Source organism: Branchiostoma floridae, chromosome 2 (genome assembly GCF_000003815.2).
Source record: "Branchiostoma floridae strain S238N-H82 chromosome 2, Bfl_VNyyK, whole genome shotgun sequence".
NCBI lineage: Eukaryota > Metazoa > Chordata > Leptocardii > Amphioxiformes > Branchiostomatidae > Branchiostoma > Branchiostoma floridae.
In genome coordinates, this window is record NC_049980.1 from 18,360,185 (window position 1) to 18,383,939 (window position 23,755).

General features: G+C 42.8%; 2 protein-coding genes across 2 annotated transcripts in view; both read left to right on the top strand.

Annotated features, from left to right (window-relative positions):
* The first annotated feature begins 1,704 nt into the window (after window positions 1–1,704).
* LOC118407145 (neurofilament light polypeptide-like) lies at window positions 1,705–17,014 on the top strand. The gene is given in 21 exon segments (XM_035807567.1): window positions 1,705–2,235; window positions 3,001–3,155; window positions 6,278–6,338; window positions 7,048–7,143; window positions 7,522–7,692; window positions 8,023–8,136; window positions 8,413–8,522; window positions 8,685–8,836; window positions 8,952–9,070; window positions 10,031–10,131; window positions 10,747–10,870; window positions 11,179–11,364; window positions 11,565–11,690; window positions 11,966–12,213; window positions 12,592–12,724; window positions 13,042–13,196; window positions 13,378–13,445; window positions 14,637–14,744; window positions 14,747–14,799; window positions 15,055–15,199; window positions 16,089–17,014. Coding segments are annotated over 20 exon segments (2,721 nt in total). The 5' UTR covers window positions 1,705–1,824; the 3' UTR covers window positions 15,085–15,199; window positions 16,089–17,014.
* An 896-nt stretch (window positions 17,015–17,910) lies between these two features.
* The window catches only part of LOC118407165 (probable beta-D-xylosidase 6), a 7,120-nt gene continuing 1,275 nt past the window's right edge, over window positions 17,911–23,755 (top strand). Inside the window, exons 1-10 of the mRNA XM_035807590.1 lie at window positions 17,911–18,285; window positions 18,840–18,999; window positions 19,562–19,732; window positions 20,694–20,785; window positions 21,162–21,287; window positions 21,646–21,781; window positions 22,045–22,263; window positions 22,590–22,680; window positions 22,923–23,060; window positions 23,620–23,709. Of these exons, the coding sequence (XP_035663483.1) occupies window positions 17,921–18,285; window positions 18,840–18,999; window positions 19,562–19,732; window positions 20,694–20,785; window positions 21,162–21,287; window positions 21,646–21,781; window positions 22,045–22,263; window positions 22,590–22,680; window positions 22,923–23,060; window positions 23,620–23,709 (1,588 nt within the window). The 5' untranslated portion in view covers window positions 17,911–17,920. The remainder of the gene's footprint in view (window positions 18,286–18,839; window positions 19,000–19,561; window positions 19,733–20,693; window positions 20,786–21,161; window positions 21,288–21,645; window positions 21,782–22,044; window positions 22,264–22,589; window positions 22,681–22,922; window positions 23,061–23,619; window positions 23,710–23,755) is intronic.

Below are 23,755 nucleotides of genomic sequence, written 5' to 3' on the forward strand. Positions count from 1 at the left end.
CACAGGTGTTAACCACTTTGCCAGCGCACATACCGGAGAGAACTAATGCAGGGACGCCGGAGGCAACTTTGGGGGCGTGGTGAAATCTCTCAGCGCTTCATAGAACCAGAGAGGCGAAACACAACAATAGGATTTTACAGACCTTTGATTATAAGACGACTTCGTTATCAGGCAACGGCGAAGGTCTCTCGAGAATAGTGACTTACGTCACACACTCTCAATGGTGCAGAGCACACCTGTGAAAATAAAAAGAAATCTCGTCATTTCTTTGGAGCACTTAAGGACACGCTTCTGTCCCACTATTGTTCCTACTGTTTGTTTTGGGTTCCCTTCTGACTTGTACACCTTGGTGAACTTGGTGGCTGAGAAATGTTCACTCTGCATGCCATCTGATTCCATACATTCTTCTGAGCAATCGATCAAGCAGACAATGGGCGGTCCTACCTTTGGGCTCTAATCGAGAAAATGATAGAAAAACCAATTAGCCGCTCCTCCGGGATTCCACCATCTAAGTGAGCTAAATGGCTTTGTCACCACATTCTGGCTTGGACAGATGAATGTCAGTCAAGAATTTCAAAACAACAACCACTGACCAGAGTAAGATGCACATAAAGTGATACTCTATACTAAACTTCGCAATATAAAATTATCTGCACAGATAGTAACTTCGCTATGCTTGTCCAAAATGATTATTTAACCAGTTATCTGGCTATGAATTAGTTATTGTTTTAAATCCTGTGTAATAAGGACGCGAAATCCTTACTGCATAAAACACTGATCCACAGAAAATGTGATTCACTAAACAGGGTAGTCCCGACCTTCTCCCTCTAGCTTCTGTGTGAACCATTCTGCACATGCTCAAATTGTTGGTGACAAAGTTCCTCATATCAAAAATATATATCATGTTGTGTGATTCGTTCATTTGTTTGATTCTTATTGTCTTATCATTTGGAACTCGGTCCACAGCAGCGTTGTCTACCTCTTCAGCATGCATGACTCTATTCAACGTACACTGTTGTGTTGCCTGTTAGTATTGACAAACTGTTATCAGTACTTTCCATCTTGAGCGGATAAAAGATGTGCCATGGCCCCAGGCCATTGCCGCGGAACCCCCGAATCACACAGGTAGTTTTCTTCATGTATGGATCAATTGTCGTGCCTGAAGACTATTGAAGGAAAGAAAGTGCTGATCATGTATCTGCTTTCAAGAGTTCAGTATCACAATACTGTAAATGCAGAAATTTTAGCGATGGTTTTATGTTCGCGGTTTTCGCGGTGACCACTTCCCCGCGAACTTAAAACCACCGCCAACATTTTTCCATTACAATATGAGACTGCAGTTTATGGCGCTACCGCGAACATAAAACCACCGCGAACACTCCGTTTTCCCGCTGCTGCTAAATTTAATCTCCGCGAACTTAAATTCATTTACAGTGTGTGGTCAGACTGGAAGAACAAGTCTCTCTCATTACAGAATGATATCCTGACAGACAACACAGGATTTCCCACAAATCCTAAAGGGGCGGGGCATATATATAGTAGAAATCACATGTTACTGTAGGGCATGTATCCTTAGTCTTGTCAAGTTGCCAACTGTAAGCCAATCAGAACGCCCAATGAAGAAACGAAAACCGTATTAGCCAATGTGAGGAAGATTTCTATTGGTTTGTAAAAATAAAGGCTCAGGTAGGGGTAAAGGTGTTGTTACCCCTGCCACACTTTGTGTTCGGCAACTCCGCTCTACACACCTGTCCTCGTGGTGCCAGTAAGCCGCGGCTAGTGTTTCTCCGTTTCTTCTCCTTACTGGTGTTATTCTCACCGACAATGCCAACCTACTACACACAGTCGACCACCAGGCGCGGCGCGGGCTCGGGGGCGTCGCGTCGGAGCTGGGGGATCGGCAGCGGGTCCGGTGCGCTGGTGCCGGTGGGAGGAGGCCGGTCGTCCTCGTATCAGGTCACCACCATGAAGAGTGCCGGCGGGGTCAGCGCCGGGGCCGGGGTTGGCGGGGCCGGGGCAAATGGAGCAGCAGGCGTTCGCACCAGCAGCTTCTTCGCAAGCGGCGTCACTGTCGAAGACCTTCAAAACTCCCTGGGTTCTCTGGCAGAATCCAAGAGCCTCCGTGTGGACGAGAAGCAGCAGCTGAGCAGTCTGAACAACCGCCTGGTGGGCTTCCTCGGCAAGGTCCGCCAGCTGGAGGACCAGAACATGCAGCTAAAAGCAATGCTGGAGCAGGTGACTTCCACTCTGCTTTTGTATACACAGCTTCGTAGAAAGTAAAGAAACACACACCTACATGTAACGCGTACCAGTGAGAGTGCTTTAATTCTCATGAGGGAACATATGTCCACATAGGGCTTTAAACTACTCATTCCGTCTGCAAAAACAACCGTAACGATCTTCTCTTCCTTTTATTCATCACACTTACTATGTGTTGAAGCAAGATATTACTATCTTGTAATACAGGATGTATGAAATATCACCTTTTAAAATCCAGATGTGCTGTAATCACTGACCATATCTTTGTGAGTAAATCCCCGGGGCAAAGCATGTAACAGGTGCTTTGGAATTCGCGGACGTTACCCAGCAAGTTTCTTACGGAATAAAACGCATGATGAGTAGAACATAGAGTAAACCAATCATTACGTCTTGTAGGGATATTGATGAATTCAAAACACATCATCTTATTTAACTAAGTAAAGCTTGATATGCTCTGAAAAATGGCATACCCACGCACGGTATACACGTGTAAACCCCAACACTGTTCGCCTAAAATCCGAATTCTATGTGTCCTGCAGACAGAAGCAAACAACATCAAATAGTCTAAGTCACCCACAGACATGCGTGGTTAAACCAATTTAACATCTAAAAAACATAAATTGATCTGCTTTAGACACACACGAACAGTGCACTTTCTCTCTGTGTGTCCTGGATTTAAAGGTTTATATTTGAAGTCCGGTCCTGGCGATAACCTTCCTGTTTGTTTTATTTTTTTTTCAGTCGAGCGGGGTCGAGGTGAAGTCGGGTTTGCCGGAGATATGGGAGCGAGAGATGCAGGCTCTCCGTCAGGAGCTGGAGGCCGCCAACCACGAGAAGACCCGCCTCGAGGTCCGCATCGAAGGGTACGAGACCGAGATCGGACAACTCAACAACAGGTACGCCACAACTTGTGAACATTGGTGAAGGGTAAGAAAATTGACAACAACAAGAAGAGGTTTTTTTGGGGGGTAATTTTCAGTTGTCTGGGACGATCACAGTGAAAAACAATGGGATAACTCTTACAACTGTGACAAAAGCACACGATGGGCGTGGCAAGAAAGGCAAGAAAGTACAGACAACACTACATCGGAGTAACGACCAGCTGCAGTTGGTCTACATTTTGTATGGCACCCGTAACGAGATACTAGTAGTTTGAAATAGTCAGCTACAGGAACTATTGGTAAGATAAATGTGAAAAGTGCACCAGATGAAGTCCAAAATGTCGGGAAACAAAGTGGGCGTGTTAGTAACTGTTACATAAAGAGTGCCACTCAGTTGAATCATTCTCATCATCATCCACATTATGCACATTGTGCTGTCAAATACACATTGATGGTCAGGAGATTTATGTCACAACAAGCGATAAATACACTTTAATAAGGTGACCAACTTTGAAATGCGATCTTAAACCTGAAGAGTTTGCAAAATGCAATGAAGTATGTCGTCATCTCAGCATACTTCAATCCTCCAGGGACTAACTACTGATTACTGTTTTGTTTAATTGCTTGATAAAGCCCCATATGCATAGCAGGTGTGACTTTTGGCGAGCGTAAAGCACTGTTCCAAGGTTGTTCTTTTGTAAAGTGTAACTAATGCTTCAGTAATATTTGAGAGAAATCTTAGATTTGAATCTATAGAGTTTATCATTGTCTTAACTTGATTTATCGTGTCTTAACTTGATTTATCTTGACGATTGTATTCATGAGTGTTTGTATGTACACCTGTCGATCTTGATCATAGAATATCTACAATAGTACATTTATGAGAAAACATATTATGATTTCCGCAAAGTTAGTTTCTTAAAACCAGAGCCCACGGTGCATGGTTTTCACACAGATGTAGCCAACGCCCACACCACGACATTCCACAGGAACCGGTTTTCAGCATTCCCAGCATTCTTTGCGATCCCTTGTAGCAGGTGCAGCGTGTGCGGCTACACATCTCAACTAATCTGTAGTCAAGACAATAACTACGGACGGAGTCAACTCCATCATTTCATCTAAATCCTGTTTATAAAAACAACAACATTAATCATTAAAAATTGCCCGTTCGCCCCTCTAAGCAACCAACCAACCAACCAACCAACCAACCAACCAACCAACCAACCAACCAACCAACCAACCAACCAACCAACCAACCAACCAACCAACCAACCAACCAACCAACCAACCAACCAACCAACCAACCAACCAACCAACCAACCAACCAACCAACCAACCAACCAACCAACCAACCAACCAACCATTTAATTAACAGCTACCTTACTATCGAATATTGTTGTTTTACTTAAAATCTAACTTAAACAATAGCCAATCAGTTCAATAAACGAACAAATCAGTCGGTACATCCATACACCAATGGAATAAAATCTACACATGAAAAGGAAAATGTGCCTTCTTCTGCGTCCAGAGCATGCAGCGGCGACAGCAAATACGTCTGTATGCCTTGAATTGTACAGCGTAATCGGGAGAAAGGGAGGTATATTGTGTAATTACTGAATTTTTATCGCTATTCCGGAAGTACAAGCGGACTCTGCCTATACGGGGTGTGTTCGCGTCATAACACAGTCCAGAAACAGTCTACTGCATCATAATTTGTTTGTTTAGAGCATTTGCGTTGCAAATGACAAAGCGAGGCAAAGCGTCCCACACAATTCATGTTATCATTACTTTCAGGAGGAATGTGAAGTATCAGAGCATAGCCAGACGAGGATATACCAGTCTTAACCCATGGTCTTTGAAAGAAAGGGAAGCGCTCATTCGCGGCCAAACATTCTTCTCCCCTCTGCCGCCTACCATAGTGAGAAGTACTGCGCCTACCTGTTCCCACCTCGGCGACGTTTTAATTTAGAGCCCGGATGTAAATCATAGAGTGGTAGCACGGGTAGTCTTAAAACACATCAACAGTATAGCACAAACGTGTAATAGTTTCTTATTTGAAAACAAACATGTTCTTGTAGTGGATATCAACAAATAGTACATTCTTCAAAGACTTGGGTAAGAAAATAAACAATTCGTTACTTTCGAAAAAAACACTGTGTGCAACACGGAGACACTAGGCTTACAGAAAGAGCTGTAAGTTAATAGAGGAGGATGAAAACCTGTTATCACTGCAGATGATCACACATTCCTGTGTTCTCTATGGACTGACGGAAACTGGTCCGACCTCTCTTACCGCTTACACCGGGCGCTTAACAATGGGTGCAGAGATAATTGTTTAGGACAAAAGTTACCAGTGAAATTTCTAAACTGCCCCATTAGAAAGATACGCAAATTGATTTGAATTTGAGAGAAGGGTTTTCCTGACAGGTTGTAGACTGACATTAACAAAAAAACAAAAAAAGGCCAACCTGGTTCCGACGTTTACAAGACGCGTCTTGGGTGAGTGCGTCTAATTTGACCCCGCCGCAGGCTCAGTTACAGTACAGGATAATTATTATCTTCATTCCTGCATAAATGTCGCAAGCAATGTCGTCCAGCTGTAACAAACCTGTCATTCCAACTCCAAGTCAAATACTTCTATACACACATGGACGCGAAGGAACACCCAAGGTAAAAAAGCCAAAACGAGTAAAGTAAATAGCTCCGGAATGAAGCCTTGTATAGATATACACTGAAAATGAATCGAAAGATAAGATGTGGAAAGCAGCTACGATTGATTATTACCAGCATTAAACTACAGTCACGGCGTCTCCCAAGCAAAACATCACGCAAAGTGGCACCGTGTCCCAGCATACCTTGTTTTAGGGTCACTAGTGGCAAGAGCGCCTACAGTTATTACACACTTTGATGATTTATCATTAGAGCATTGATCTGACGCTATGAACACTTTTCAGTGCCCTTACGAAGTTGAAAAATAATGCTGTGTATGACATTTTGCGTTTTCTACCCTACATAGTGAGTACGGCAATTCTAATAAAGTAAGTAGACAAACGTTTGGCAAATCTTGATGTTTTGGAAGTAAGCATCGAAATACACGTGACTCTTTCCTCTGTAATGTTTGCTGTGTTGTCCCGCAGGTTGGACAGTGCTGACCAGATTATCAATGATCTGGAGGTGGAGCTGGCAGCTGTGAGGAAGGTAAGGCTGGGAACCCCTGCATACGAACATCAGTGTCTACACAAAACAAACCGAGCACAAAACATTCACGGCTAGTTGTTTATCCCACAGAAATGTCATACAGAAAGTAGGTTGTGTCAAGATTTCAGCTGTGTCGATACAATTATTGCAGATGAAGCAATAATTAGTGAGTGTTTGAATATGACATACATGTAAGAGTGTATTGTGACAGCTTGGCCTTTGATCTGTCTCCTGTTCAGGCATACCTTAAGACTTAAGACATGTAAGAAATGCCAACGCTGGTGGCACGTAATGTTGAAAAGCCGGTTGGACAGCATCATAGTCTCTGTTCTACAATCACGAGTGTGTTGTGATGTTTCATTCCAAAGATAAACTATGTGATTCATGGTCGCTATGCAATGACCCGTATCTCCCCTTTTCCCCGAAACATTTAGAGGCACGAATCGCAAATTACGCCTACGCGCGTGTACGCTAGGAGGCCTCAACACATAGTTTCAGACACACAGATCAATTACTGTAACTACGCCCAATATGCGATTAGACGTTCGCGACACGGAAAGACATAATGACCGCTTTTGGTGCCCAAAAGAGTTGCAATCCTGAACAATTTACAATTGAATGTGTCAGCTGACAATTGAATATAGACGTAAGAAACGACATGTAACACACCAAGGATCTCCATCTCATCACATATTCGCTCTTCTAATAGGATTGTGACGACGCGACTGTGGTGAAGGTGGACATGGAGAGTAAGCTGGAGATCATGAAGACCGAGATCGCCTTCCTGAACGACTACCATGAGCAGGTAAGTGTCTGTGGTGTCCGCACTGTACTACAACATAGTTACGCACTCTTTCCACGCAAGCTACGACTGAGCTGCAACGACTAAGCGACAAAAGTTTTAAAAATATCTCAATTAATTTCATAGCTAAAGAACGAATTGTTTTACATTTTGTGTGTTTTGTAGTCTTTAGAATCATACGATTAAGTCTTGGGCCTTATAGAAAGTGCAGTTGTCCTTAGTGAAAGCAAAGATTTGTGCTAAAAGTACAAATGTTTACGTATTTAACCACTCTATTTGCGCCTGAGAAAGATAACCGTACTGTTGCGCTCTCACTGCAAGACTTTCTTGCTATGATATCTCCGCGACCTACACCTTACCATTTCCCTCCGTGTGTAACAGCAAATCCTGGAGCTGGAGGACCAGCTGCGCCAGCGCATGTCCGTGGTGCCGGCTGTCATCGAGTCGGACCACACCTATGAGATGCAGGAGGTGATTGACAGCCTGAGGGCTGAGTACGAACAGACAATCCGCAGGCATCAGCAAGAGGCTAAAGACTGGGCCGAGACAAAGGTGAGATAAACTCTTTGCGCTTCATCCATCCATACTCAATTTCTGGGATCTTTCATAGCATTAGACCATCTTAGTTGTCCAATTAGGTTTCCTTGCCTTAGTTAAGATTGTCCACTAGTTAGCACGTCAAGCGAACTGCAGGGGATAACCTCAACAATCTTTCTGCGACCCTATCGCAGAGGAAAAGTATTACAATTGAAGTCTGTGTTTTAGTTTAACTTCACCCTGCTACCTAATCCCGTCATCAATACAAATTTGGTAACAAATGAATGGCTATCATAGAGACTGAAGGTTAACAAGTCATCTAACTGGGAGAACTGTAATTCACAGATCAAGATCCAAAAGGACGACACGCTGAAGATCGAGGGCCTGAGGCGGGAGCTGAGCGAGTGGAAGTCGAAGGCTACAACCGCAGAGATGAAGATCGCCAGCTACGAAGGCCAGGTAAATATTTGTGGCGTTGCATATACACTTCATTGATAAATACTAGTATGCGCATCATAGTAATGAACAAAGGCGCGTTATGTTAGACAGAACATTGATATCGAGTCAACGTTGCACAATGGAGTCAATATAAGCAATTGCTTTGGTTTATAGTACATATCAAAGTCATAAGCATAGCGAACAAATCACCACCTAACAAGTCTCTTTAAAAAACAGACAACCAAGTACTAGAAGTAGCTTTTTATTCTGACGTTTGTTTGCCGTCTGTGTCCACAGCTGAAGTCTATCCGTGAGCAGCTACACGAGCAGGAACTGCGTCACGAGAGGGACCTGAACGCCAAACAGGACGCCATCAGGGACTTGGAGGCTAGCATTTCCGAGATCAAGTGGGTTCTCACGCTTGTGTATCTAACACTAGTGGAATAAATCATTGACTCATCCAGACACCAGTCAAGTTGAACCAAAGGACTGCCTTACTGTAGTCGTTTGGCAGTCTGCCAACAAACAGAATGCTACCAATACTAACATGCTGGGTTTGGTTTCCTCAGGGCCCGACTTTCCGCTCAGCTGAGGGAGTACCAGGACCTGATGAATCTCAAGCTCAAACTGGATACAGAGATCGCCGCCTATCGGGAGCTGCTGGAAGTGGAGGAGGAACGTTACAGCGCCATAGAATTTGCAGCTCAAGAAGCATCTCAAAGTACGACTTCGAGAATGATGTCTCTTGCTTGAATTAATAAAACAGGTAAAACGAAGCATTTGTCGTTTGCTGAGGCCGTGAACATCCCTTACGAGTTGTTCTATTTTGTTTTCAGCGAAGACCGTGAGCATCGAGGAAGTAGAGGAGCGACACAAAGCGGAGCTCGCCCGCCTGGAGGCTGACATCGAGCGGTACAGGGCTGATATCGCCAACCTGCAGGAGCAGCTCAAGCTGGTTGGTACCTTGGATCTCAACATGGAAATTTCCTTTCAAAACGTCTTATCAAAAATCTGCTTGCATATACCCCTGTCACATTACGCGAAAATCGATCGGACGACGTTTCTGCGAGCTCTAAGTGACATTTTCGTGAGTAAGACGTCCTATGTCTTACGATCATCCCGCGATTTTTCGTGATCGCCGGTCGGGGTCGTACGATGGTCACGGTGCAGCGAAATATGTTCTTAATATAAGCGACAAGTCGTAGGAGATATCGACAAGTCGCAGGACAATACCGGCGATCGCACGAGCCTCGCTTAAATGTGACAGGGACAGTGTTTGGGCGACAAATACGCAAGACCCTCTGAAGATCTTAAAATTTGCCGACCTTCCTGCGATCGCGAAGTACATCCGAAGATCGTATATAGTGTGACAGGGGTATTAAGACGATACAAGTTGACCAATTTTCCTCATAGGTAGGGGACTTAATCTAAGTTGTTTTAGACCATGTTGAGAAAAATAGGATATATATACGCAATAATCGTAGCGTGAATCTGATATGACCTTGAAACGCAAAAAATGTGAATTTTTGTGTTCTTTAGATAGTTAATTTTCCTTTTCTTTTCCATGGACATTGCCATGATTACATTTCCAATTCCATTTCAATCCCACATTATCTCTGCGCTAGTTAAACGGCGTACAGGAGGTAGAGGAGGATAGATTGAAGGAAAAGATCCAAGAGGTGCGACGATGTGTACAAAATACTTAGGCAGTATTTTCATAATATGTAAACAATGTTAGAAATACAATCCAAAAATGCAATCAGATAAAAGGTATTGTAACTGCTTGAAAAAATGCCATCCGTAAATTGCACTGTTGAAATTGATCGGTCATGAGCGCCACCTGTCGTTTCATTCCATATGACATTTCATCCAGCTCATTCATACACTTTCCACATGTCACTCCACCAACCTGCAGATCGAGTCGCGCAACTCTAACACATCTCTGGAGTTCAAGACCGAGATCGACGGCTACAAGTCCCAGATCGCTGGCTACACCGCGGAGATCAACGGCTACAGGTACTTAGCTCTTACGTAGAACTTAAGTCCAGTTATATGTTTGCCGCTCGAGCTTTTGTATGGCTGAAGGAATGGTTTCAGATTCATGTGACATCTTTATAAGAAACAATCTTAGTAAACCAGCTATCCACGTAAGTTGTACGCGCTTGCAGTGATATTACATTTTCATGCTATGGAAAGGTAACGACTCACCTCCATGGTACCTTCACATGTTGTTCTACTTGACTTCAACTTTAAATTTGTCTCCGTCCCACTCATTCTTAAGAAGCCCATGCTGTTAACTTTCGTTGTTAAATCTACGGCTCAAGCTTATAAAAATATGTTTTCATCAAGTTCATGACAATTTCAGACTTTTTGAACGGACGGGGTGATTTTTTTGTCCGTCCCAGCAAGCAAATTTCCTTCTTGGGAGGGAGGGACGGGTCCTGGAGACAGCCCTGGGTCACCGTCAAGTACAAACATTCTGAAGTGTTGATATACTTGAGAACAATATGTGTATGTGAGCCTTAGTATCAGCATGGGCAAAAATTTACAGAAATGTTGTTAAAAACTATTAAATGCTTTTGTTGTCCGAGGTTATATGTATAACGTATTGACTTTACCGACTACTGTCAGGTCTGAGATTGCCAGCCTGCAAGACCGTCTACGCGAACTGGACGCCAGGAGGGAGCGGGAGGTCCAGGCGAAGGTGGACATCATCAACGGTCTGGAGGGACAGATCCGGGACCTGAGGGGCGAGGTAAGCATAGCGCAACATTCGTATTAGAACATTCTCACCCAGCGAGCAAGACAACGTTTGTAGCTGATACAACTGTACAACTTATCATTGCAGACGTTAGTATCATCCACAACAATTTTTTGGGTGGCACAAATAAGTGCATCATCACAAAACTCATCAAGTATGGATATAAATCCTGAAAACCACAGTCATAAAGACATTGACGGAATTAGGTACACACAATATCAAAGCTACTGTAAATAAGAACAAAAAGAAAAGTATATACATGACATGTAACTAACCACTTGTCCGCCCACGGTGTCCGCCAGATCCACAGCGTGCAGTCCTCGGTCCAGTCTTCAGCCGTGTTTGAGAAGCAGGTTTCTGGACTGGAGAGTCGCATCGGCTCTCTGCAGGGCGAAATCGACAGCAAGCTGGCCATCATCCGCGAGAGAGACACCATGATTGCTGACCTACGAGCACAGATTGCTCAGCTGAAACGCGACCTGGAGGCGGTAAGGGTGGTCCATACGAAAGCTGTGATTCGTGGAGATCTATGTTTTCCGTGTCACATAACTATGCCAGAGCTTTTGCCGAAAGTTGAAGGATATGAATGGCATACAAGAATGCGCATCAAGCGGTACTTATTTACGTTCATGACTGCTTTACTTACTGATACATATTATCATTACTATTGATACGTATTATTACACAGGGCAAGCGTGATGTTGATGCTAAGTGGACACTGGAGATCAACGAAAAGACCAAGATCATCAGCCGACTGGAATCTGAGATGGCTGCCCTGCGCCTTGAGTTGTCTGGCAAGGCAAAGGAATACCAGGTAATGCATGGTGCATGTAACTACTGGTTTGGTTTACTGTTTTGTAACGGCCCACTCATGTTTGTTGTCATAATTTTGAGAAAAGAACACTCTACTGATAACAGTTGGGTGTTCGACTCTCTTTCTAACTTGCTATCGATTTTTTGACCTTATTTGTAGACACATTTTTGCATCATGTATGGTACTTTGAGTTAATTTTTGTCAAAAAGTGGAGAAAAGTACCCGAGTGCATCATAATGTGAATATATTTTAAGATGTCTTTCGTGTTTTCCTAGAATCTGCTGGAGGCCAAGATGATGCTGGAGAAGACACTCCGTGAGTCTGAGGAGCGTCACAAGAAGGAGCTCCGTGGAAAGGAGGACTTCATCCACGATCTGGAGCGGCAGAAGAACGAGCAGATCGTGAAGCTGGAGATTGCTCTAAAGGAGCTGAGGGGACAGATAGACGGCAAGTCGTCCGGCTATGACGATCTCAACCGTGCCAAGCTGGCCCTGGAGAGGCAGCTGCAAGAGATGGAGAGCAGGTTCGTAACAACATTGTTTCAACCCTTGCTACGAGGGAACAGTCAAAACTGCACAAGTCACCATCTCTACATAAGGACCATCTATCCAATGTGACCACGTTCCTTCGGTCGCTTAAATAATTTTCCTATTGCCATTATCATTAAGAATTCTGTGCACATATACAAGATTTCACTGGTTCCCTGGGTGGTCAGTTTTGACTGTATCGTATTTATCGCCTACTAGCTATCATAACACTTGCATGAGCAATCACATCATTGACCTTAGGTCTTTGGAAAGGGTTGACAATGTGGCTTAGTATCACATCACAAGCATTATAATAGTTTTAACGAAAACTCTGTGATGAGTCGTCTGTGTTGATCTTGTGTATCGGTGATCAGGTACCAGAGGGAGCTGAGTGAGAAGACTAGGATGATCAGCAGTCTGGAGACGCGCGTCAGTACCACCTCCGTCAGCCAGACCACCGAGCTGGAGGGCCGCTTCAAGGGCCAGATCAGCACTCTGGAGGCACAGGTCTGCACAGTGGCATGCTTGTGACTACGTCTACATCAGAGACAAGCTGGTGTAACCCAGGGAGCTCTAATCTAGATCCAACCACATTTACCTTGTCACAGAAAAGAAAGATTGATTGAGTTCATGCTAGGGTCACATTTTCACACCGGCGATCAGCCGAGCCTTGGACTGGAATTTTTGCCCTACCATTGCATTTGCACCGACATGGAAAGTGAAAGTCTGTCAGTATTGGATAGATTTTAATAATATCACCTGTCAATTTGCCCTTAGTTATTTTTTCCTAAACATATCATGTGTATTTGTCATTGCATCTGCAGTTGGTCAGCCTACGCGGTGATCTAGCCGCCATGACCCGGGAGCGCGACATGTACCTGCGGGAGAGGAATGAGCTGCGCGTGGCGCTGGAGGGCGTCACTTCCGAGAGGGATCTGTGCTTCCGTGAGCGCGCCGAGCTGCGTGCTAATGCATCTGCGTAAGTCCAGACCTATACAATCGTCTTGCAATCGTGCTTATTTCCTGTGGCTCGTGGTAGTGTAAGTCGCGCTATACTGTAGCAGAATTAAACCGTGACTTACAGTTTTTATATGCATGTACATCGATTCATGTTTCCAAGATGACAAAAATGGACGTCCACATGTTACTTCGTTTTGCAGAAGCATGACCGTCGTTGAAGAGGTAAAGCAGACCGTTGTTGAGGAAGTGAAGGCAGTAGAGACACCTGGTATGTCACGTCTCATTATCCCATCCCTGCAGCATGTTTTATATCCTCTTTGAAATCTGTGTAAGAAACATCACATATCATAAGAGGTGCAATCGTCCATGCAGCACCTTATAGACCCAATAAACGAACAACCCCGAAGCAAAATTGAACAAGAGTTTGGAGACATCACACCTGCATGAAATATTCATTTTTTTAATAAATTTCTTGTTCTATCTTGTCTCTGTAATAATGCAAATATGGCTGACTATGCAAATATGGCTGTAAATCCATTTTAAGTAATGGTTTCTCTGATAGAATATATTGTACATGTGAAAACCTGTTCTTTTGGCAGAATTCCGAATTATACAAATGACTCACATTTACATCTTAAACTATGGTAATGCTGACATTTAACTAACTAAGTTACACATGTCACACATATGAAATGGAAGTATCATTTACCAAGGAATCATGGGATAGTCACATGAACTATACATACCCTAATTTGCATAGTTGGTATCTGTAAATGTTCCACCTGCCATTAAGTACAAATGGTACACGTTATTTAAACTCCTATTATGGAAAAAAACATACCAATCATAGATAATATAGTTCACAAATTCCAGAGCAAGCAACTTGAGGGCCAAAATTAACTTTGACCTTCATCTTCCCAAAACCTATCCACATAACAGACACACCCCTCTTTGAAAATGGCATGGCCCATAATGAGGCCCACTTAGATGTAATTTGACCCTTATGTAGCCAGGGGCAACAGAAACCTTCCTTTGGAGACTACCTATGTGCCTCTGGAGTCACTTCTATTAACAATTAAAACCAAGCAGAGTAGAGTAACCCCGAATTAACACAGAAAATCAACATTCTGTACAAGGTTCAAAGTCAATTAGGCCTAAAATCAAACCTGACCGTCTGGCCACCACACCACACCTATCTACTAAATACCATCGCAATAGAACTCTGCGTACTGGAGATATATCGCCGGAAACGCACCAAAACACACAAAACACAAACCTCAACACTATACCTGCATTTCACGCAGGTGATTATCCTCTTATTAGCTGTACAAGGGGTCAGAGAAAAGATGAAGCAAGCAATTACAGACTGGTTGTAGAAAACACGATTTACAGAAGCTAGGCATACCGTCCGGAGCCATAGCGGTTTAACTTTATGGTTTGACAACCTTCCTTTCCACAGCCCCACGAAGGTCAGGTGGCTTCATCCGTATGAACTTCTCAAAGAAGGACCTAATGTCCATCTTAGTCCAGTACAAATTCTTCATGACCTACATGCTGAGCGGAGTAAGTCTGACGGAGCGCAGTGGGACCCTGTACTTGGAGCAGAAGGCTGCTGTTGTCAGGTATGTCGTGTTCTCGCTGCGTAGTGTTGCCACTGTAAGCTTCATGTACAGTAGTTCAGTTAGAGATGCACAAGGGTGGTGCTTTCACGTTCTAACGAAATAATGCCAAGACTATGTCAAGCATTGTCGTAACGGTCTCGTGAGCCTATTTGGCACAATGGTACTTCACTACATTTGTATCACCTCTACTATCGGATGTATTTATCTCGGGGATAATCACTTATATTGATACACCAATCGCTCATCCCAATCCAGCCAGAACCAGTTGTGGAACCTGGAGGATAAGGTGATCATCAGCTCGTCCAGCGGCCTCGCTCTGGAAGTGAAGGGCGGGCGTAACGAGGTGGGGACCGAGGTGGTCCTGGCCCGGCGCACCGGGTCAAAGGCACAGAAGTGGGATGTGAGTTACCGAACATCTATCATCAGTTCTCACGAATGATGTATATGGCTTTGCGCATTTGTGTTTTTTTTTGTATGATAAGGAATTGTAATGTAATTAAGCCATCGATTTGCCAACTGTTATCTAAAACATCACTCTGATTATTGTACGAATACATAAGCTCTAGGCTATTTAAATTACTAGACGATTATTCAAGACTATTTATAAAGAAGAAGAATATCTGATGGTGAAAAACATACAGCACAGAGTGGCTGTCACTAAACTCCGGATTAGTTGCCACAAGTTACATATCGAAACTGGAAGGCACAACCGCACCCCTCTGCAGCATAGAGTCTGCCAATTTTGTGATCTACAACATGTAGAAGATGAACAGCATTTTATTTTACACTGTAAATTGTACCATAATGAACGGATTGTGCTTTATGAATATATCAGAAAAGAGTTCCCATATTTTGAACATCTTAATGCAACGGATAAATTTCTATTTTTGATGCGCCTAGACAAACCCTGTATATCAAACATTATATGTTCTTATATCTACACCTGTACAAAGAAGCGAGAAGATGTCGACCATCCTGTTAGCTTAGCACCTTCAACTAGTTAAATTGTATCCTGTTTTTTTTTTTTCATATATTTGTTATTCTGTTATCAGTCATGTCTGTTATCAGTGACCTGTACCTAGCCCGTCGAGGCATGAATGTACAATAAAGGTCTTTCATTCATTTATCATTTAAATTACACGGGATGGGCTGCATGTATTGATGTGATTCCAAAGGGGGGTGTCCAAACCACCCAATGATACTAATAAGGGTACAATTTCATTCAGACTGATCTGAAGGAAGATATTAATCAATACAACCAACTGACGTTTCCTCCCTGACTTTTCCAGATCGACTCCGATGAGATCATCACGACAGCCCTTGGTGATCTCATCTTGGACCTTGTTGACGGGAAGCTCGTCTTGAACAAGCGTGGAGCAACCGGCAAGCGCCAAGACTGGAACCTACAGATCTACCAGTAGTCGTGCGCAGCTTAGATAATCTGAACGAGATGAGAGGCACATAGATTGACTTAAGCTACTTTGATTTAGAGTTGGCATCCGTCGTCTCAGAAGACAAAGATTTAGAGTAATTATAGTGAAATATATCGCGGGTTGTGGTGTTTAGCGCCAAGTTTGATTCACTTGCTTAGTAAAGAAGTAATGGAAATCGTCGACGAACAAAAACTAATTAAAACTTGTTAAATGGTGTTTGGATCATAGGAAAGTGTGATATCCTTCTTATTGCTTATTTTTAGTTGATGGTGAGTTATTTATGCGGTGCTGTAACGAATTTATTTTGCATTTCAAAAGGCAACATTTTCCTGCGTTACGAAGACGTATGTAATTACGTGCCTATTATCGCAGTCTCAGGAAACCAAACAGCAATATAATAGTGACGAGAACAAAGGTGATTGAGAATATATTTTGTAAGAACCAATAACAAGCCAAGTCAAAAATTGTATTTTTGTCAATCAATGAAGATCTTTTTGATACCAATATTGGAACGCGGTGTATATTCTAATCGTAATTTAACCCTTTTCGTATAATAGATGGTGAAATTATGTTGTTTCGTATGACCAATTATTCACTATTATCAGCTTGAATAATAAGAACTACTTTTTTTTAAAGATTACCATTTTTAAAGACTACCCAAGACATGTTACAGCAATGTTAAAATCGGACATGGTGGTATTACCGTTTATTCGCACACTCTCACGTTGTATGGCAAAGCAAAGGAAAGCACAGTAATAAAAGCACACGGTATTTCGACATTATCAGTGTGTTGGTTATCTTAATTATACATGAATATAACTATGGAAATATTGCTGAGTCAGGGACAATTATGATTGTACTCAAGCTCCATAGATAATCTAATATCAAGATGGTTCAAATCGATGCTAACTGCCGAAATCTGGAAAAAATGATAACGGTTAAATTACAGAGGTTTGCAACGTTAATTTGGAGCACAAATAATAGTGTAGAGTTAAGTAGTGTGGCATATTCTAAAGCTAGTGGACACAATAGGCCAGGGGTAAGGGGTGGGGTGGCGAATGTGTGGATTGTGGTACAATGGAATTTTCATTTGGTTCTTGTTAACGAAATAACAATAATGTCACATTAAAAGCTCAAAAAGAGCAAGACACATCAGTCGAACCTTTTCACACCTGAGTGAGTGCAGATCTATGTGCACAGGCAAAGAGCTTTGAAAGTTGTTACAGTAAAGAGTCTTATCTTTATGATACTAATGAATGAAGTACTTTGCACGACACATATGCTATTATATAATGGCAACAGAACTGCTAAATGTACATGTACAACGTACTTCAATAGCTTGAGTCAGTTTGTGGTGTAAGAATGACTTGGGGTATAACTGCCGTCCATTGTAAGTGGCTTTATACTGATTTGCACATCATGATTCTAAAACTTGTTCAAGTAGGTCAATAACAGGTGCAAACACCGCCCTGCCATATAAGAGCAGATTGGAGCGCTTGAAAACACAAGAGACTTTTTGGGCCAGACCACGACATTAGAAACTATTTTTGGTCAGATTTGAAGCTAAATCGGAATTTAGTTGTCTAATGACTATCGCTTATAAGACATAATCATTTATAACCAATGACATTGCAATGTAGTATGCCACTAAATATCATTCTGCATTACGCGCCCACCCCCACCCCCTCATGGTTCGTCCCTTGGGAGCTCTCGTGACCCCGAACATGGCGACTTCCGCAAAGTTTCTTCCAAACCAAGTTTGGGTTTTCCTAGTCTGTACCTTGCATTTCAGCATATCCCGGGCCAGTTACCCCTTCCAGAACACGTCGTTGCCATGGCAGGACCGTGTGGACGACCTGGTGAGCCGCCTGACGATGGAGGAGGTGATCCTGCAGATGTCGCGGGGAGGGGCCCACTCTAACGGGCCTGCCCCTGCCATCCCGCGGCTGGGGATCCAGCCCCACCAGTGGAACACCGAGTGTCTCCGGGGAGATCCCCAGGCCGGGCCCGCCACGTCCTTCCCGCAGGCTCTCGGACTGGCCGCGACGTTCAGGTATACAGGAACTACAACAGCGTGATCAAGTGGAATAGTTGATTGTCGCTCATGTTCGGTATGGGCGTGTGTGTTTACATGCTGTTTTCCATCATACCTGCGGCAGTTAAAGTTCTGAACGATTACATGTCAGTTATTTGCAAATCGATAGATCTTCCGTTTAAAACATTAAGATCTTTTTTGATCAGGTAAAACAGGTAAGAATCAGGTAAGCTCCCCTGGACAATATGTTTGTTTGCCTACCTGTTCATCAAAGGGACAAATCAGAGTATGTACGGGAGGGGAGTGTAGGGAAAATCACGGGACTGTTGCAGCACACTTCTATTAGGATCTGCAAGGCGTGGGGTATTCAATGATAAACTCTATGATAAATTCAGACGAACAGTACTTTATTTGTGTTGGCAACACAGGCTTAACATTCTGTGTTGTGCGAAATGCAAACAGATCCCTATTAAAGCTATGACACTCATTTTATTACAGAAAAAAATCATGAATATTGTCAGTAACAGTTAGACAAGTCTATTGTAACAGCTCAGAATTCATTATTCACCTAGTACTGAAGTGATCCATGCTGTAGCTGAGGCCACGTCTATAGAAGTCCGGGCTAAGTACAACAACTTCACCCAGCACCAGGAGTACGGAGATCACACTGGGATCAGCTGCTTCAGTCCCGTCATCAACATCATGAGACATCCTCTCTGGGGCAGGAACCAGGTACAAATCAGTCCTGGAATAATTTGCCAGAAGAGTTTGACTACCAAGTCCAAAGGGTAATATTTGCCTGGCCCCCTTAGTTTAAGTAGTGAATGGGTGACCTGGTGACTTCCTATATATGGTTCTATAGCAGAACTTGTATGTTTGCATGTGGACCGCATAAGTCAAGATGCTGTGGATGGATCTTCATGATATTTGGCAGGTGTGTAGGAGTCTACAAATGTAAAAAAACTAAAGTCAAGTTTTAGAATGGGGCTCCTAGTGGCTTCCCAAGGTGCTGTGCAGAGCTTCAAATTTTGAGGTCAAATTTTCTGAAAGTGCTGCAGTGATGATTTTAGTGATAGGTAGCTCTTGGGACAGGGAGTATGTGGTGTGAATTTGGGCCCCCTAACGGCTTTTTTGGATCTGCAGTGGGCTTTTTGTTGGAAACCTTGGAAAAGAATAACTAAAGCAGGGGTCGATGAACTTAAATGGTGAGATTTTGGATAAAATATAACCTTCTTGGCAAAGGTGATTAGTAGAGATTTGCTTTGAATTGAACCACTTGTATATTCCTGAGCAGGAGACCTATGGGGAAGATCCTTACCTGAGTGGGAGACTGGCACAAAGCTTTGTGATGGGTTTACAGGGCGACCATCCTCGATACATCAGAACTAACGCTGGATGTAAACACTTCGATGTTCACGGAGGCCCAGAGAACATACCTGCCTCCAGGTTCAGTTTTGATGCTAAGGTAAGCCTTATCAGTAATACATAGGTACCCAAATTATGAGTAAGGCCACAGCAAGTAAATTTTATGGATGACATCCTCTACAGACTGCAAAAATAGTGCGATAGGGTGGAAAAAAACAAAATGGGTGAAAAGAAACAAGATGGCAACATTTTCAAAAATAGGCACCATAAAGTTGTGATGAAAGAATTAAAGGGACAAAACATGGTATCAGAGCCAACAAGGCATTCATTCCTGTATTTAAGACATGTACTGGTGTGGTAAAAGTAAAACTAGAGTGGTAGACTGGCATCACCAACAAAGTTGGTAACCACACTCATAGCTTCCATATTGGTGTCACTTTTACAACTATCCGATAAATTTCATTTCTACAACTACAGTCCTGGGTACCTCGCAAGTGTCACTTCTACAAGTACACTTATTAGGCTACAACACAATGTATTTGTTCATTTTGGTACTTTATCGTCATGTTGACCATCCCTGCAGAAGAAAAAAATTCTTTTTTTCCTGAAATCAGGCAAAAAATAATGCGCGCGCTGATGTCATCCATAGAATTTACTTGCTGTGGCCTAATGAGGCTGTTTAACATGGTCAAGGCACTTCCTCAAGCACGGACCCCTGTTTTACGTCCCTCCCGGAAGACGATTTCGTGGAAAGCTTCGTGAGGTTGGTCTCCCATCCAAGAACTGTCCGGACCATGTATTGCTTAACTTCCGACATCGTGGGATCGGGTGTGCCAACGCGCCACGTGGCCGTATGAAATCAGCCATTTCTGATAGAAGTCTAAATATGTCTTACTGTGATAAAAGAACCTCAGAGATGATTTATGCTTTTATGCATACAGGACTCATTTAGTTACAGATCTCTATGACCCCTAGAAGATACATAACTGTTGTTGCAGATGGTTGCTTTTATTGCATCATGTTCACGAGTAAGGCAATCTTTATTTTTGTAAAATCTGCAGGTGTCAGAGAGGGACTGGCACATGACCTTCCTGCCTCAATTCCAGAAATGTGTGGAGGCTGGGACTTACAGTATCATGTGTAGTTACAACAGGTCTGACTTCATTTAGCTTCACATTCATGTTTAACACAATATTTCTTATGTTGATATAATGTTAGGCAAAGACGTTTTGCATGGTTTACACATCTAAATTGTGTAATAGCCACAATGTAGTTAAGCATGCAAACTTACCAGGAAACATGTTTTGTCACTTAATTAATTGGCAGACTAGTCTTGTTTTAGTCCTTGTTGTAATCTGAATCTTACATGTGTTCAGCCTTAGATAGACAGACTGCCAAACTAAATTGCCCACATTTGCAACAAACAAAGCAGACAAAAAATTAGGGCTAAATGTCTCCTTCCTTATATCAAGTCAAGAGACTGCTGCATGCCCATGTATTTCAAAGACCCCACCTGTGTTTTACTGCAGCATCCGTGGGGTGCCAGCCTGTGCCAACAAAGAACTTCTGACGGACATCTTGAGAGACTCCTGGGGTTTCCATGGTTACGTTGTAAGTGATGAGGGTGCAGTGGAGAACATCATGGTGCAGCATCAGTAAGATCATCACTCAGTTGAAAATATTCAGGGGGTGTACATGTTCATATCTGGGATTTACTATTCAGCTTCCCTTTTCATTGCGAGATAACACTGACATCCATGGCAACAGGGCAAAGTGCACTGTCAATACTACATACAGTCATACTCATCAAGGATTCATAAAAGCTCTTGGCAGCATGTCTCTATTGTCGTTTTATGCCAATTACATATTGATTTCTAAATAGTACCATGTTCTGATTGCTTAGAGGCAAATGAAAACACATCTCAACAATGCACTACAAAAGATTTGATGATCAAGACTGTACCTTTATGATCTATGTACTTTTGTAAATCACAGCTCCATATGCTTGTACAGTTACACCAAGACATTTGAAGAGACGGCTGCAGCAGCTGTGAATGCTGGTACCAACCTGGACCTGACCATATCAAAGCTGAGCAATGCATATAATCACATCAGTAAGGCTGTGGCAGGTGGACTCATCTCGAACCAGGTAAGAAGCATTTGTCTAAGTGTGATCAGGTCTAGTATTTAGTTCTGATAAACTTCAAGAAGACAACTTCCTAACATTTTTGCATTCTTTTGCCAAAAAATGCCATTCCATGCATGTGTCACAAAGCTTAGGACGCATGTGGTGCAGCTGTTTCCAGTCCTTAGTTTTTCTGATTTATTTCTATCACAGGCACATTGTGTGACAGATATTTTTCATCTGATATAGACTCACAAAGTCAGTGTTTGTAAACTCTTTTATTTCAGACCCTGACGAAGCGTGTGAAGCCCCTGTTTTACACCAGGATGCGTCTGGGGGAGTTTGACCCTCCACAGATGAACCCCTACAGTAAGCTGTCTGTGACTGATGTTGTACAGAGTGCTGACCACAGGGAGTTAGCTGTGGAGGTGGCACTGAAGACATTTGTACTGCTGAAGAACAATGACAGTGTGCTACCACTGTCTGGTAAAGTCACCACTCTAGCAGTAAGAAGACTCTCATTATTGTCTTTAAGTTACAGTTACAGTCTCTAGCACTTTCCATGTGTTGCTTTAGAATAAACCCAAAGAACTAACCATAAAGAACTGTGTGATTATCCCTATCAGTAGTACAGTATGTATATTAGGCATTTCCATGAGAACACCTACAATGCTTTCAAACTGTGCTTCTTCGGAGGCATTAACACTGGTATGAGTCTTAAGACTACCAAGGTATGGATTGTGTATTTAGTGTATGTATCTACTACCATATAGAAGTGAATGACATTCCCTTATTCTCATGATAAACACTTTCATGCTTGTTTCCCAAACAGGTAGTTGGTCCCTTTGCTGACAATCTTCCTGCTCTATATGGTGACTATTCACCTATCCCTGATCCCAAATTCTCATCAACACCACTACAAGGTAACAGCTGCAAATGTTTTAATAAGAAAAGTTTTAAAAAGATAGCTCTATCCATAAGAGATGTCAATGTGCATGAAATTTGAAGTACTGTAATTCAACACAGTCTTTTGATCCTATGTCTTTATATTCTATCATTTCACATTGACCAACTCCATTACTAGTGTTAGTTGTGAATACATGTACTTATTTTTGCATGTTTACTATGACAGATGCACAATAACAGTCATTTAATGATTATGTAGGACTATCTGGCCTCGCTGGGAAAACCCAACATGCTGCAGGCTGTAAGGGGTCAGATCCTGTTTGTACGGACTATGATCAACAAGAGGTCAAGATGGCAGTGGAGGGAGCAGATCTGGTGGTGGTGTGTTTGGGGACAGGTAAGCCCACACAACACATAGCAGGGGGGCACTTAACTTTTGGGAAGATGTTAAAATTGTAGTGGGTGTTCAGCATCTGGAACAGGTGTGTTTTTCTGAGTGCAAATGGGGTTCAGAACTATGGAACATAATGTTTACTTGTGTGTGGATGGTGTTCAGCACCAGGGACAGGGTGTTTTTTGCCCGTGTGGATGGTGTTCAGCTCCAAGGACAGGGTGTTTTTTGCCTGTGTGGATGATGTTCAGCACCAAGGACAGGGTATTTTTTGCATGTGTGGATGATGTTCAGCACCAAGGACAGGGTGTTTTTTGCCTGTGTGGATGGTGTTCAGCACCAAGGACAGGTGTTTAGCACTAAGAAAAGGTATGTTTGCCAGGGAAGCATGGTGTTCAGCCCTACAGAAATGTTTTACTGTGTGTATGGTGTTTTGCAGTAACATCTGAGCATGGAATGGATGCATTCATAAGGCTAGGTTTTTTAAGTTGGGTAATATTTCTTCAGATGTAAAGAGTGGAAAGAATGTTTGTAAAGTTCAAGTAATGACCATCTATGACTTCAGGTGCTGGTATAGAGAGTGAAGGGAGGGACCGTGCTGACCTCTCCTTGCCTGGTAAACAGCTGCAGCTGCTGAAGGATGCTGTTAGCTATGGTATGTAAACTATGCAGTACTGCATCCAGTTAGCTTCTTCTTGTTT